The sequence below is a fragment of the Pungitius pungitius genome, chromosome 7 (genome assembly GCF_949316345.1).
Source record: "Pungitius pungitius chromosome 7, fPunPun2.1, whole genome shotgun sequence".
In the NCBI taxonomy this organism is placed as follows: domain Eukaryota; kingdom Metazoa; phylum Chordata; class Actinopteri; order Perciformes; family Gasterosteidae; genus Pungitius; species Pungitius pungitius.
Window position 1 is genome coordinate 11,713,268 of NC_084906.1, and position 16,344 is coordinate 11,729,611.

The 16,344-nt window shown below is 39.3% G+C and overlaps 1 protein-coding gene across 2 annotated transcripts in view; it reads right to left on the minus strand.

Moving 5' to 3' along the window:
- Positions 1 to 16,344, minus strand: part of LOC134102862 (interferon-induced protein 44-like) — a 30,142-nt gene that overhangs the window by 1,279 nt on the left and 12,519 nt on the right. The window contains exons 1-7 of one of the 2 annotated variants that reach the window (XM_037469300.2): positions 5,572 to 5,656; positions 4,594 to 5,079; positions 4,015 to 4,063; positions 3,689 to 3,884; positions 655 to 807; positions 392 to 563; positions 43 to 143 (exon numbers count right to left, since the gene is read on the minus strand). In XM_037469300.2, coding sequence (XP_037325197.1) covers positions 43 to 143; positions 392 to 563; positions 655 to 807; positions 3,689 to 3,884; positions 4,015 to 4,063; positions 4,594 to 5,065 — 1,143 coding nt within the window. In that variant the 5' untranslated portion in view covers positions 5,066 to 5,079; positions 5,572 to 5,656. Of the gene's footprint in view, positions 1 to 42; positions 144 to 391; positions 564 to 654; positions 808 to 3,688; positions 3,885 to 4,014; positions 4,064 to 4,593; positions 5,080 to 5,571; positions 5,657 to 16,344 lie in introns of those variants that run through there. The other variant, XM_062563718.1, reaches the window with a different exon arrangement.

The following is a 16,344-nucleotide window of genomic DNA, read 5'->3' on the forward strand; positions in this document are numbered from 1 at the left end:
CACAATTTGATTCACATTTTCTTAATTTAAAGTGGATCTCACAATTTCCTGAATGTAGCTGCTCTTATAAATATTCCTGATGTCCTGGGAAACAAAAGAGCAGGCTTCATCCACCTTCGTCAGCAGGACCAGCTGAGGAATACCTGGAGAGATTCAAAAGTTTAATTTAAGCTTTCTATTATTTTGTGGATATTGATATGACCTGCAGTACTTTGTTAGTGGTTCTGACATATTTCAATGGTTAGTGAATATCACACAATAAAGGTACAAAATATAATTATAAAGAATTCTATTGTGTATAGTTTGACTCCTCGGATACCATTTAACTCCCTGAAGTCTGGGGATGGAGTGATGCCACTTAAAGTGAAAATAAAATGTCACTTTCACTGACCCATCAAGTTGACCTTTCTGCGGATAGCTTCCAGCTTCTGCTCCAGTTTTGCAGGCATGATGGAGACCATGCCGGCATCAACGACGTAGGCCACGCAGTGGATCTTGTCACTCAGGCCTGGAGACGTTTGGTAGCCGCTGGCATTGGAAAGCAGAGGAGCCGTCGGGTTGAACTGAGTCAAAGAAGTGAGAGAAAAGGGCCGTTTGAGATGCAGAACAAAACCTCATGCTGTTAATGATCCTACTGATACTATGAAGCCCAACCTGATAGGAGTCTGGCAGATGACCTTTGAGGATGCTGGTGATGTCATCGATATCAAGGCCCGCACCTGTGCTTTCCTCCAATCCCATGGTATCACACAAGATGATTGGCAGGGGGTTTCCCCCTTTTCCATCTTTTATCGAGTATGTGCGAAACTGTCAGGTAAATTACGTAATGGAGTTTATTACAAGAGATCGTGAATGGTGAAAAAGATTTGGTACAAAGACTCATAAACAGGACTGAAAAAGAACTTTTGGGAGGCTCTAAGGTGCTTTGAGCCTAATGCTGAAATCTCGCGTGCTGACGTGCTTACGAGTACAAAGCTAACAGTCATCATTTCGGGACAGCGTGTTCCATGTACATCATCATCTGATGGGGAGGCCATTAGTTATGCTGAAATGTATGACTTATTGTTATTAGTGCTGTCAAACAATTTAAATATTTAATCGTGATTAATCGCATTTATGTCATAGTTAACTCAAAATGAATAACAATGAATCACCCCCCCCTCCCCCCCAAAAAAATAACACGTTTAACTGATAGCACTAATTGTTGGAATGCATTTCTGCATTCCAAGTATTGTTCAAGTAAATGTTCAGCTCCTTCAGGAGAGGTGTGCTATGACTTTTCAGCTTTTTAGCTCTTATAATTTAATTAATATAAATTAAAGTCATCAACCTTTTTAACATGGTTTCTATTGGATTCAATTTTCAAATCCTCTCAAAACTTCTTTAACTTTCAACTTTTTCAGCTTTTCCAATCTTTCAGCTAGAGACACCATTTAAACTTTAAAATGTTGACAAGTCTTAAAAAATTTCATGAAAAACATTTTGTTGATATCTATTGTACTTTTTTCATAATCACTAATTATGTTTCATTAGTTTTTGGGTCCTTTTTTTGGGTCCTTTTCGAAGAGTGTGGTAGAGTGCGGAAAAAGAAAGAAAACAACAGAAGGTACATGTTTTGTAAACTGCTTATTGAGCAGTTTTAAAACACAGAGACACATGAAAACTACACTCATGCGTTCCGTAGAGTCTTGGGTCTCTCAAAATCACATTATTTTTTGGCTACCCAAAATAGTTTTGCACCAGAAAGCATTTGTTTGAGGTGTGGATTCTCCGTAACTCACTGTCTGTGAGCTCATTACTAACTGCACCTGCTCCGTTGTCACGGCAACTAGCTGGGGCTCTTTCTGTGACCCACAGCTGATAATTAGCTGAATAGTGCAGCCTGACATGACCTCCTTCTCTCCACCTTCTCTCATCATTTCAAAACAACCCCCCATGGAGAGAATTCTTACTGTAATGTTTGATGAGGCTTATCAATTAATAGCTTCTTAGTTTGAATAACAAATATTCTGTCTCTCAACCCCTCCACCCACTCACCCAATACCATCATTTCAAAATAAAAGCTGCAATGATTATCTGTAATTTAACCATGAAGCTTAGGATAAAGCTGTTTCGTTGAATACTTATTGCTCTTTCAAATAGTACTACAACCACTGGTAATATTTCTAGTACTTCTAGTATTTCAACTGGTATTATTACTAAAATGACTTTTACTACTACTAATATTACTAGTATTTCAACCCCCATGGAGGGAATTCTTACTGTAATGTTTGAGGCATATTAATTTATAGCTTCTTAGTTTGAATAACAAATATTCTGTCTCTCAACCCCTCCACCCGCTCACCCAATACCATCATTTCAAAATAAAAGCTGCAATGATTATCTGTAATTTCACCATGAAGCTTAGGATAAAGCTGTTTCGTTGAATACTTATGGCTCTTTCAAATGGAACTACAACCACTGCTAATATTTCTAGTACTTCTAGTATTTCAACTGGTATTATTACTAAAATGACTTTTACTACTACTAATATTCCTAGTACTACTAGTATTTCAACCCCCAAGGAGGGAATTCTTACTGGAATGTTTAATGAGACCCATCAATTAATAACTTCTTAGTTTTCTTAGCTTAGGGTAACTCGTCCTCCAATCAGAGGGTTGGCGGTATGATCCCAGGCCTGGCTAAGCTGCATGTCAATGTGTCCTTGGGCAAGACACTTAACCCCAGCATTGCTCCTCTAACTGTGACTACAATGTGTGAATGTTAGTTACTGATGGGCAGGTGCCACTGTGTATGGTAGGTCCTGTCATCAGTGTATGAATGGATGTGTGATGTCATGTAGTCTTAAAGCGCTTTGAGTGGACAGAAGACTAGAAGAGTGCTGTACAAATCTATTTTACCAAGTCCATTTATTTTAAATGAAAAACATTCTGTCTCCCCACCCAATTCCATTATTTCAAAATAAAAACCTCAATGATTATCTGTACCTCAACCATAGGTACACCATAAAGGCTTTCAAATACAAGTGAAACTAGTACTTACTTACTCTACTGCTAGTACCACAATTACAACTATAACTAGTACTAAACTTTATATTACTACAAAAAAGTATTTTTTAATTGTCAGCTTTTCCTATTTCTATTCTTTCAGCAATGTTTAGAAGTAATTTAAGCTTTTATTACTTCCGTATTTTTTCAAATTTATAGAAGCTTCTCCCATTTCTGTTTTTTTTGCAATTCTTTCAAGTTCATTTCAGCTTTTCTCATTTCTGTATTTTCAGCATATTTTAAATTTATTTCAGCTTCTCCTATTTTTATTCTTTCAGCAATGTTTAGAATTAATTACAGCTTTTTTTCATTTCTGTATTTTAAGCAATGTTTTGAAATTCATTAAAACTTTTTGCATTCCAACGCATTTTCAGCCGGAAATGCATTTTCTAATTGTTATTAATAAACTCTTACTCAATGGTGGCAAATGAACAGGACACGAATGTCCTTTTAGATTTCACACCCTCTCCATCCAAAAGATGTTGAGATACTTCATTAAAAACAAATGCACAAACCCCATGCACCACTGGCATTGTTAAAAATATTATGCCTGTATGTGACTGAACCGGGATAATTAGCAGGCATCCATTTAATGAAATCAACCATGTACATGTTGATGCAGTGAATGAAAGCAGCCTGACCTGCTTGGTGAGGCTGTGGGTGGAGCAGCCGGCGATGGCCTGGTTGCTGACGTAGCCTTTGAATATGGAGTTGATAGAATTGAAGAAGCTGGACTTTCCAGCTCCAACAGGTCCAATAAGCAGGACCCGAAGCTGCGTCACACAATTGGACGGGGGGCAGTAGAGCCTGATGCTCTCCATCATCTCGGCTCGCTTCCTGACCAAACAAGATCAGCTCTAAACATCTTCAACACTTTATGACATGGTGCAGTATCCTGTGACAATGTAAAAACAATAGTATAGTAATTGTAATATATTTTGTTACAGTGCTGTCACGTCAAGCTTACTCGTTTTCCCAGACGACCGTCCTCCACGGCTTCTCAAATTCTGAGATTGCTGTTGAAAAGCAAAAAACAGCTTAAAAAAAAATATATATATATATATATATATATGTTTTTAACATTTTATTTTAATTTAGTTTAAACACCAACACAATACATTTATTAGTTGTCTTTTGAAGTTATGAAACATGAATTAATGTGATCAAATAACAACCACTCCCATTTTTGTTTCCCTTTCCCCAAAACATAAATATTCACGCTGAACTGGAATCGAATCACTTTTCACTGGTAGTTATTATTTGTGAGTCACTGGTGAAAAGAAAAGCTACCTTCTATTTAACTAGATCAAGCCTGATCAAACCTTCTGTATTGTAGCAACAACTATGCAGATGTGTCCAGGTGTTCTTTTATTAGGAAGCTTGGGTTCTGGTAACCACATTGTTGGTGTGTATCCTGGCAGAAGTATTGAATGGAATTGTTTAAATGCAACAAAAATATGATCTGATATAATCACACTTTTACTGATAGACACAATGTTTTCTTCAAACATGGTAAGCATCAATATATTGTTTGAAGTTCACTTACTCTCCACCTCATAGACTTCACACTCAGTCAGCTGAAGGTTTTTGCCATGCATCTCTGCAGCATTGAAGTTGTAATAACTCCCTGGAGCGGAATGGACTTGTGCTTCACCTCCATAGGCAAGAACCAAATCTTCTCCAAAATATGGACCACAGTTACCAATCATTCTTACTGCATTAACTGGATTAGAGACGGGATATTTGAGGAGCTTTTCTCCATTAAAGGTGAAAAGAAAGGCCTGGTCATCATGCGAGTACTGCCCAGTCTGACTGAAGGGTTGTTTGGTGTAGCCTCCAAACACATAACCGGACGCATTAAAGCCCACAGACACTGTGGGACTGTGGTAGTCACATTGCTGGTGAAAGCCAGTGCCGTTGAAACCATGGATGCTGGCCTTGTACAGCAGACGCAGTTTGAATCTTCCCAGCTGTGAGCAGATAGTTTTCTGCTGGCTGCTGGTTAGTTTGGAGTTCATGTTGGACGTTATTTCTGATGACGTTCAGAAAAAGAGACACAGAATAGAAACAGTGGCACAGCTGCAGGTCTGAATCATGTATCTAATTGGAAATGACCCCCGGGGTAAACTGGATTCATTTAGCGTGATTCAAGGTCCAAGTTGAGACACTTAAAAAGGTTACCCAAGTTAAGGATTTGTTGGAGCATGCAGCTTACTGAAATACTTTTAATTCAAATGGACATTTCACTCTTGCCTAAAATCTTGACAAAACACTGTAATTTTTATGCAAATGTTTTAAAGAGTGGCTATTCTATTGATATTATGTTTAGTTAAAACATTTGTTAAACAATCCCCAAATTAAGGATAAAAACAAGATCAAACTTGAGAAACGGACAATCATAATTTATAATAAAAGATCCAGCCCTGCGGCATTTATTTTCAAATTCACTATACTAAACATATAAAGTATTAACAAGATACAAAGATATTTTAGTTTTAGACAAAGTAATCCAAAAAACAATTACCTTCCACGAAGACGGACAGATTGGATGTGAGCAGATGTCCATGGTGGAGCAGACACGCAGCATGAGAAAGACCGGAAGCACTGAGTTGTTACTTTCAACATAAGAGCTCAAAAGAAAGTGTCATTTATCTTTATCACGAATTGTACACAAGACTTAACAATATTTTATTTCATTTTAACTTTCATAATCAAAGTTACGAAAGTACATTTTCAATCTGACCAGGGCCCAATTTTTGTTTCCAGGTTGACCCTGGCCACAGTGTTTTTTTTTTAAATTCTCAATCGTAACTATATTTATGTTTGTGATAATGTTTGACCAAAATGTAAATTTAATGAAAATAACATAAAAATTGTTAATAGATAGATTAATAGATAAATAGATCAATGTATCAATGTATTTTGAAGGTGAATACTGGAAGTGAAAGACATTACAGCTGAATTGGCGGAAACAACTTAAGTCATTTTCCCATAATAATTCTAAACACGTGATGTTTGGTTCAGTCTACAGAAAGAAAACATCCTACAATTTGTTAAATATGTGCATGTTGTGTGTGTGCAGGCCATAAGTTGATAAAAAATAATTTTAAAAAGAGTCAGTAATTTGAAAAAAGTCAGTGCCTGAACATGTCAGACAAGGAAGAAAGGGAAAGAAAAAAAAGTCTGTCTCAAATAGAAAGAAAGAAAGTATGGTTCCTGTTAGAATTGAAGAAGCTGGACTTTCCTGTTCTATCAACTGTGTTCAAATGCTGCATCAGCAACCAGGCCATCGCCAGCTGATGTGGTGCATGGGGTTTACATAAAGTGTCTCAACATCTTTTAGATGGATATGGGTTGAATTCTGAAAATACATTCATGTCCTTCTCAGGTGCCACGATTGAGTTAGCGTTTTATTATTAATAATGAGTAATACATTTCAGCATAACTCCCAGTATAGTAATTTGAAAATATTGGAAAATTGTCAATAATATACAATTGAGTGAAAAAGTGTTTGTCCCCTGGAATGCCGTATTACATTTAGGCCAGATGTAATGGGACATACACCTTCCAAAAAGTTCCACTTTTGTCTCGTCAGTCCACACAGTATTTTCCCAAAAGTCTTGGTGATCATCAAAATGTTTTCTGGCAAAACTGAGACGAGTCTTTATGTTCTTTTTGCTCAGCAGTGGTTTTCGTCTTGGAACCATTTTTGCCTAGTCTCTTTCTTATGGTGGAGTCATGAACACTGACCTCAAATGAGGCAAGTGAGGCCTGCAGTTCTTGGGCACACTGTCTCTCATACTGTACATATTTACAGTGTTGCGGTGCAGATAATATCTGGAAAGCCGTTGCCTTCGTAAAGATCTGTTGGTTTATTTGTCGCTTAATAAACTTCTGGATGTTCCAGGTTTCACTGCTCCAATTGAACAAATGTCTGATTATGAAAGTGCAAAACAGGATGTGTTGACTACTGCTTTGCCAAAAGGAGAAGTTGATAGGGTGACAAGCTGAGTTGCGAAAACAGATACTGAATCCCTTGATTGCACCACGGCAGCCTAATGACAAAAACATCTTGTGTAACTTAGAACCAATCTGAACCGGGTTTTAGGGGAAAGTAACTCGGCATTATTACAACAGACTTTCCTGTGGAGAGTCAGACTGTTTAGGGACAGCTTAGGGCGCACTAGCTTTAGAGTCTCCAGATATATCTGCGGAGAATTGCTCATGTAATCTCTTTTTTACTTCTCAATAGAAAAAAAGCCTTCAATGGGGAGAATAAAGGTAAGAAACCTTTAGAGAGACAGGAGGATCCTCCCCCGGGATGGACGGACTCCGATGGACGTACAGAATGAACAACGTAAACTATGTACAATACATTCAATTAATCCGATAGAAATGATTTAAATACACATATTATCTCCTCATATGCGTTCATCCTTTCCTGCTCAAATTAAGACGCTCTTTATGGAGCCAAATCCAGGTCAAATGTTTTGTTCATTCGAACCTGAAAAGAGTTAACTCATTTTTTTGAATAAAATATTTTATTTCATTCTTCACTTGTATTTTTGATATTCACTGTATTATATTTTTTCGGTTGCAGATCTTATATTTTCAGATTCAAAACCTTTTTTTAAAAAATTGAAACTTTTTTTTGCATTCGGATCTTTTTCACATTCAGACTTTTGACCTTGATGTGGCGTAGGGGGCGGGGCGTCGACTGAGAGGGGCGTGTCATCATGAGTGACAGTTTCATCAACTGTATTACCTTCTGGAGATGTGGGCGCGCGAGACTTAAGAATCAACCCTTTCTTTCCACTATATTTAAGATTGGATGTAAACCGATTGACGCCACAGACTAAGTTCTGTTTAGCGAGCGGCTTTTGATCCTACTTGCCATGAATCGCAGAATAAGTCCAATTAACTATCTCAGTACCATTCATCAACCACATATGAATCTCTGAAGTTTCCCACTTCCACAAACAAGTGTGGACACAGCGATGGCGTCTGAGTTTGGTAGAGTTGGAAAGATATTCACAGATTCAGGCTTCCTGGTTGAATAGCTGGTCAGCGAAACATGAACACAACGTTGTTGTAAACACAACAATTTTTCATCCACTTATTTTTATTTTGAATACAGTGTTGTATTTTTCAATGTTCAACAACAAAACTTTAACTTTACGGTTCACATTGTGAACATTAACAAAACTTTTGACCTGAATTTGCCTCCATAGCTCTTCCTTTAAGTTTATTTGCTGTTGTACTAATAGACATATATAAAGACTAAATGTCTCGTCCGCGTTGCCTGCCAACGGAGTGATGAGTCACTACCAACACAATGTTATGGGTAAGTGCGCTCTCCCTACCAAGATGGCCGCCATATGCAGACGTTCCATTCTCCACCGTAAGACAGACTTGATTGAGAACAGGTGTGGCAGTAATCAGGCCTGGGTGTGGCTAGAAGAATTAAACTCAGCTGATGTGATGAACCACAGTTAATTTATGTTTAAACAAGGGGTGGCAATCACTTTTTTACACAGGGTCATGTAGGTTTGGATTTGTCCCCCCTCAATAATAAAAACCTTCATTTAAAAACTGCATTTTGTGTTTACATGTGTTATCTTTGTCTAATAATTAAATTTGTTTGATGATTGAAAAAAAAATCAGGAAGGGGGCAAACACTTTCACACAAGGGTAGTATGTCTAAAAAATTAAACAAAAAGATTATTGTATAATATATCTAATAAATACAAGTAGAAAAGAAAAAGATTACATAACGAGAAAAAAAATGTATTTTAATATGTGGAACAGTGTTAATTTTTGTAGCTATTTTTGATTTAGTCTTAGTCTTTTAGACGAAAATGCTGGTTAGTTTTAGTCATTTTAATCCTTCTTAGTTTTAGTCTAGTTTTTTTTGTCGACAAAAACTAATTACATTTTAGTCTAGGTTTAGTCACATTTAACAGCCATATTAAACTCCTTTTCTGCCATTCTCAGGCCCAGGGTCTACAGCTGCATAATAGTCTAGCTTACAGTACTTAGGTTGTGCATTAGATATCCCTCCTAGGACAGGTCAATAGCAGGGGGTGGCAAACCTTTTGACTCGCGGGCCACAGCGGGTTCTAAAATTTGACGGAGGGACAAATGGATGAAGCGTTTGTGTGAGCTAATATAAATGACGTGAAAAATCATCACATAAAAGGCTTTGGCTTTTCACAAGTAGCAAAGCATTTATTTGCTAGGATATTTCACAAATTTGCAAGAGTGTAAAGCTCCGCCGACGTCATGTGGACAAGGGACATAAACGCAACACTTAGTTGTCTCTGTCTGTTTACTCGCGATGCTTTCGACACGACCAACGGAAACGTTATGGTCCTTTATTGTTTCCAATGTGAAATTGCTTGTCCCAACAAAAGAGACCTCTTAGCGTCCTACAATCGGTGCAATGCATTATTTTTTGGGCTGGATCATTAACCAGCCATTCTCAACTGGACCCCCTCTTTTCTTTCTCTTTCTCTCCTCTTTATTTTTTGGTTTCAAGTTATAGGTTTGCAGTTTAGTGACACTGGAATGTAATTTAGTAGAAGAAAGGAATGTTTGGACAGGTTGTCTCCTGGGGCAGAGAGACACCTTTTGAAATTAACATCCTCTTTTCATCCTCTAGTTGTACATTTGACTTTGAAGGTGGACAGAATCTGTGGATGGGACAACAAATAACCGTGTACTCCATGATTCTGGCCTTAAGAGTGACAAGAAAAAAGCTGCTATTGAAAGAACCATAAGAAATCCTGTTAGGAGTTTTCCACAAGCCACGGAGAGACACAGCAAACACGTCGAAGAAGGTGCGCTTGTCAGATGAGACCAAAACTGAACTTTTTGGCCTCATTGCCAAATGCTGTGTTCAAACTGTGCAGCTTCCTGGTCCTGAGCGCTTTGTTGGTGCCAAAGTGTGTTATGGCGCGTTTCCACCGAGCGGTACGGTGCGGGTCAGGTCGGTACGGGTCGGGTCTGTTAACCATGATTTGGCGAGCGTTTCCACCGCCAACAGTACCCTTACTTGATAGGCGTGGTGTATTCCAGAAAGTAGTCGTAACGTCACTTGATAGGCGTGGTATTGGACAGAAAGTAGATTGACGTCATTCGATCGCGCGAAAACTGAAAGCTAACCGCAAACAACAATGGAGGACATACAGCCGATCCTGTTCTTGCGTTTTGATATGTGGCTGTTAAAGTAATGCCGCGCGGCAACATTGTTGCGACGGTGTTGTAGTTTAAAAATGGCGCATCGTGTGTTGTCTTTCCCCTTGCGGCACGCGCAAATGATGACACTCTTTCAACCAATCAACGTTCTGCAGTGAGTCTAGCTTCACCATTTAGTACCAAACAACTGTGCCAGGTACCCCAACGGAAGGGTACCCAAATAGTGGTACGGTACGGTTCGGATTTTTTGTACTTTTCTCAACTTTTGGCAGTGGAGACACAAAAAAAAGGGTACCGACCCGACCCGTACCGTACTGCTCGGTGGAAACGCGCCATTAGTGAGTCCACCTCTTGTTGGTACATGCATTCGGCCTTGCTGTAACTGGGGAAACGCTTCCTTGAAATAAGAATTGAATGTTTTAAAATGATTTTCTATGGAAATATTATGTATCTGTGCAATCGAGAAGCTTCCCTAAAATCTGGCTTTGAGGTGGAACTAACATGGACGCAATCAGTGATAACTTAAGACTTTTTTTTTTTCAAAAAAACTGAAGTAATATTTTTTGGAACACAGTCCAACATTAGATCTTCTCATACTTTGACCTTTTCCGCTTAAACATTCAATTCAGGATTGAAGTGTGACAAATTATTATGTAGGTTCATTATTCTTAAGGTTTAATATAAAGAAACCAAAAGTATCTTCATTAGAGGTATGTTGTACCTCAATGGATGCAAATGAACCCTAAAAACCACATGAAATAAACATTATTAAATACATCTATAATAGACCCACATCTCGGAAGACCTGTCCTGGACCACCGACACCTCTAGCCTTGTGAAAAAAGCTCACCAACGCCTCTTCTTCCTGAGGACACTGAAGAAAAACCATCTGTCTTCAGCCATACTGGTGAACTTTTACCGCTGCGTGATCATCCTAACCAACTGCGTCACAGTCTGGTACAGGTGCTGCTCTGTTGCGGAGCGCAAGGGATTGCAGCGGGTGGTGAAAACTGCTCAATGCATCACAGGAACTCAACTTCCAGATATTGAGGAAGTCCAGAGGAAACGCTGTCTGCGTTGAGCTCGCAGCATTCTCCCACCCTGCACACAGACTGTTTTTCCTCCTGCCCTCAAGCAGGCGCTTCAGGTGCTTCTGGACAAGGACCAGCAGACTGAGGAACAGTTTCTTCCCCAGAGCTGTGTCCTCATTGAACTCTTCCACATGCAAACCTCCGCCCTCACTCCCCACCCACCACCCACAAGCTCATCACCATCAACCATCACTACTGGACCTTCCTGCACTCAAACACTTTGGAATCTGTTTTCACTAAAAACTATGCACTGAACGCTCACTCAATCTGTATTACCTAATTTATCATATGCCCATTTGCCTTTTGTAAATTATGTTTATAGTTCCTGCTTATTGTCTACCTACATTTAAATTCAACCTGTATAATGTGTACATATCACCACAATCAATCTGCATATCCCATATTATATAACTTATATCTGTAAGATATTTATTATTATTTGTATAGTACCTTCTACTATTGCACTTTTGGTTGGATGCTAAACTGTATTTTGTTGCTCTGTACTTGTACAGGTGTAATAACAATAAAGTTGAGTCTAGTCTAATCTAATAACAGATCAATAACTTAAACATAACATATATTTAAATCTATGGTTTAAATGCACATATTCTGCCACCTAGTGATGGAGATGTGAACACGTTTACTCTGCGTTTCTTTAAACTGTTTCGGCTGTGCGTTCACTGAAGCACATTATGAGTAACTAACGTTATATTATTAGCCCTATTGTTACCTGTATAATCAACTACATTCCATTTAAAAGGGAACGATGAGTATCGCTGTGTCCATGAATGAAAATACATCAACATTTAGTTGCTGCTAACAGATCCCGTTTCCCGTGAGTGTGGCTTAAATGGGTGTTTGAGCACGCAGTGCAGGTGTGTGGCGTAAGCGGTCCAGGGAGATGCATGATGGGCAATGTAGTGCAAAGATTAGAGATGAGCGAGTACAGCATTATCTGTATCTGTATCTGTATCTGTTGAACCATATGAATTATCTGTATCCGTATCCGTACTCGGACTGGGCGGGGCCTAACCCGAAAATGGGCGGGGCCTAACCCGGAAGTGGGAAGGATTTACCCCGTAAATTGTCGGGTTAAGCCCACCTGCGGTTAAAACAGCATTCCTTCTTAATTCTTATCACTGCTGATCATGAGAGAGAGATGGGAAGTGTGTGTGTGGCTTAATTTGTAATATCAATATTTAGTTATTCAACACAACTAGTCAACGTCAGACACTGAGTGCGTGAAGAGAGCCAGCAGACGGTAAAAAAAACTGATGAGAGAGAGAGAGAGAGAGAGAGGGAGAGGGAGAGAGACAGAGACAGAGGGAGAGAGAGGTCAGTGCGTGAAGTAAAAGAAAAAAAACTGGTTAGAGCCGACTGAAAAAATACTCCGACAGGCAGAGACGCAACGCGAGTCGCATTCTTAAGCACCACGTCTCAACAAGCCCCACGTTTACCTGAACTCTACTAGTTAAGAACAACAAACCGAAGTAAAAAAAAATAAAGGCGAAGAAATCGTTTAAATTTATCGGGAAAGACCCGCGAACCTGGTGACTGAGGAAGGGAGAGAGGAGTTATGTGTATGTGTGGGCCGAGCGGGACACAGCAACACAAACAGTGTGTGTGTAGGGGAGGGGCGCTGTGACTACCAGCCAATCACAGAACGCAGACACAGACAGCTACCCAATGAGGACTTTTATTCAATCCGAGCACAGATATTGACTCGTATTACTCGTATAATACTCGTACTCGGCAAAAGTGCTTTATCCGTAACGGATACTCGTTTCAGCCGAGTATCCGGCTCATCTCTAGCAAAGATAATATTCGGGCGAAGGTGCTCACTGATGGCCGGAGAGGGAGGTTACGGAGTCTGTGTTTGTGACAGAAAGTTGTACACTCTGTTTTAATTGCTTTTTAGGGCCTGAGCCGACTGAAAGTCGGGCAAAAGCCCTATTGGTATTGCAAGAATTTTTTCTGACACTTCAATCGCACTTTTGGGGACTTTATCATGTTCAAAAACTCTTGAATTTTTGCACGCTCAGAAGTGCGAAAACTGTATATATTCTTTGGGTCCCGCAATTAAGGGATAAAAAAGCGCTCTCTAGAACCCTCAAAAAGTGCTCCCTATGGGGACATTTTTTACCACTTTTCATGGTATGAAAATGCACCTACCGTTTTTTTCTGCCATTTTGAATTTTGTGAAAAACACGTTTTTGCTAACTCCTCCCAGACGCTTGGTCCGATTCTTATGATATCTTACTGATATCTAATTTTTCATTAAAGTTATGGACCAATGAAGTTTGTAAGGGGTGTGGCCTGAAAAGGAAAGACCTGTAACTTCAAAAGTTATAAACGTCGATCCTCACCAAATCTTTAGGACATATTCACATTGAGTCCTAGAACATCCCCAAATATTTTCAGAAAATTTGAACATTAGGGGGCGCTATAGTGATTCTCTGTATTTTTTGCACTTTCCTTCATTTTTTGCATTTACAAACGAACAAACTCCTTCGAGAGTTTAAATCCGATCCATTTCAAAATCAGGCAAGTTGATTCTGAAAACCGTGGGGTCAAAAGTTATTAAAATCCAGAGTTTTCATAAAACTACCTGGGCGTGATCTTGCGTCCAGTTTGGACGATTTTCTTCAAAATGTAAAATGTTATAACTCCAAGGAACATTGATATTTCTAGCTAGAAATATTTATTCGTGATGCTTGTGTAGGCCTATAAGTATTGCCATGCAGTGATTTTCGAAAAAGTATAGCGCCACCTATTGGCTTAGGTCAATGAAAATTTCTACAGTTAGATGTCCATCTTCTAGCCCTTTAATCTGATCCACTTCAAATCTGGGAATATAAGACTATTGGGAGTTTTGGACCAATTTTGTTGCCGTGACGACACCATCTTCGCATGAAAGTTCAAGCACGTCTTCTGAGCCATGGCAAACTCCAAAACTCTTGAAAACCTCTGTGAGTTTCCTACGTGATGACCTTTACAGACCTGATGTGGAGTTTTGGATCAAAAGTGAAAAATTGCCTTCATAGCGCCCCCTGGAAGATTTTGACGAAGAAGCACCGGCAATCTGTTTGAACTAGAAGTATGGTGATTTTTTAACAAATGTATTACAGGGAGACTTAAAAAAGTCTCTGAGGACTATGCTCTAAACCCAACAGGAAGTCAGTAATAATTTCTTTAGTGTGAATATTCCCTGTATTTTTGCAGGAGAGTGACAAATCCTATTTAATTGACCTTGGTCACTTAAATAGGATTGGCTATATGCTGAGCTCTCCTGCTAAGCTGTCGGCTCCCCGATGCTGGAGGCGTGAGTTTGATTCCCGTCCCGAGTATACTTTTTTTCCTTCTCTTTTTAAACGCGTGTCCGGCTGATACAACAAACAAATGGATCCAGATTACTCTCCTTGTTGAGGTTATTGAGTTACATTTTTACACTCTGGAGCAGGGGTGTCAAACTCATTTCAGGTTCAGATTCGAACTGAAACAAACAGCTGACTGGGGTAGCGAGAGGGGGGGGAGCTGGCGTTACGCACGTCGCAATTCGACATATGTAACCTAGACAAATAACACGGACAGTTCAATATAATTTACATCTATGGTTTCAATACAAGTATTCTGCCACATACGGCTTGAGATGTGAACAAGTTTACTCTGCGATCTCTATACACTGTCCCTGCTCTGCTCACTGAAGCAACGGCAAAGGGGGTGGGGGGTGCTGGCGGTAAGCACTCTTGCTTTTGGATGTCAATCTCAAGTTCCACACCCAATAGCACCCCTGAATTTGGCCATAGTTTGGCCAATCATTCACCAGGAAGTTGGTGCGCAGGCGAGCAGAGGGGGCGGGACGTGGGACAGACGAAGAGCGACGAGGAAGAAGGATGGCGGGAACAGGTGTTACACCGAAATCTGTGACCCATCAGAAACTGTGACCGCAGAGGGCGCTGTTTCACATTGTCTGATCGTGCGTGCTAGACAATGGAGGGCGAAGAAGAGCGCCTACGCAAACAGCGTAAGCGTTAATACATTACGTCCACGGATGAAAGCATCATATTGTAGTGTTAAGAAAAAAAAGAACAAATTAATGAAGATGTAAATTTGTTTCATAAAATGTAAATGTGTTTTCTAAAATGTTAATTTGTTTTATAAAATATTAATTTGTTTTATAAAATGTTAATTTGTTTTATAAAATGTAAATGTGTTTTCAACAATGTAAATGTTTTTTCTAAAATGTTAATTTGTTTTCCAAAATGTTAATTTGTCTCGGGCTTTTTAAAAGTGTTTCATTCTTTGTAATGTTGCTTTGCACTTCAGGGCCACCGTAAAAGCACCATATAAATAAAATGTATTATTATTTAGCCTTAAAAGTGAGCAGAGGGAATTACTGTTCCTCTGGAAATGTACCTTAAAGACTAGGCCTAATTGTAAACCCTTATTCACAATGTGAGAATTTGTTTTACAATGTAGTATTTGTGTGTGTCCACTGACATTTAATTGTCCAAGTAAAACATGCAGTAATAAATTATTCGTTGGTGCTGTATGCGTCCATTTTTTATAATTCCACACAACCGCGCACCTCCGTGACATCATCAACACATGACGGCCAACCCAACCGGAAGTATCCAAGATACTACATACAACATAAGCTGTCTAATTCTAAATATCTTTCTTAAATAATGTGCACAGAACAAACAAGACTGGAAAAGATCCCGGCAACGGGTCAAGATAAAATATAAAACCATTTTGCAGGCTTGCAGGTGGGGTGGTAGTAGTCGGTCCGCTGGTGCTCTGTCCGCTGCCTTTCAAAACATTGGCCAAATGACTTGTTTCAGACTTTATGAGCAAATACAGAATCCTTTTGTGTTCATTTCTAAAGCATCGCATTAAGACGTACTTCACTTTATTAAAGACGCTGCCCCCCACCCCACTGCGCTGCAGCGGCTCATAAGTGCTCTGACTGGCTGTACGCTCTTTTAACTTCCGCTTAGTTCATGTCC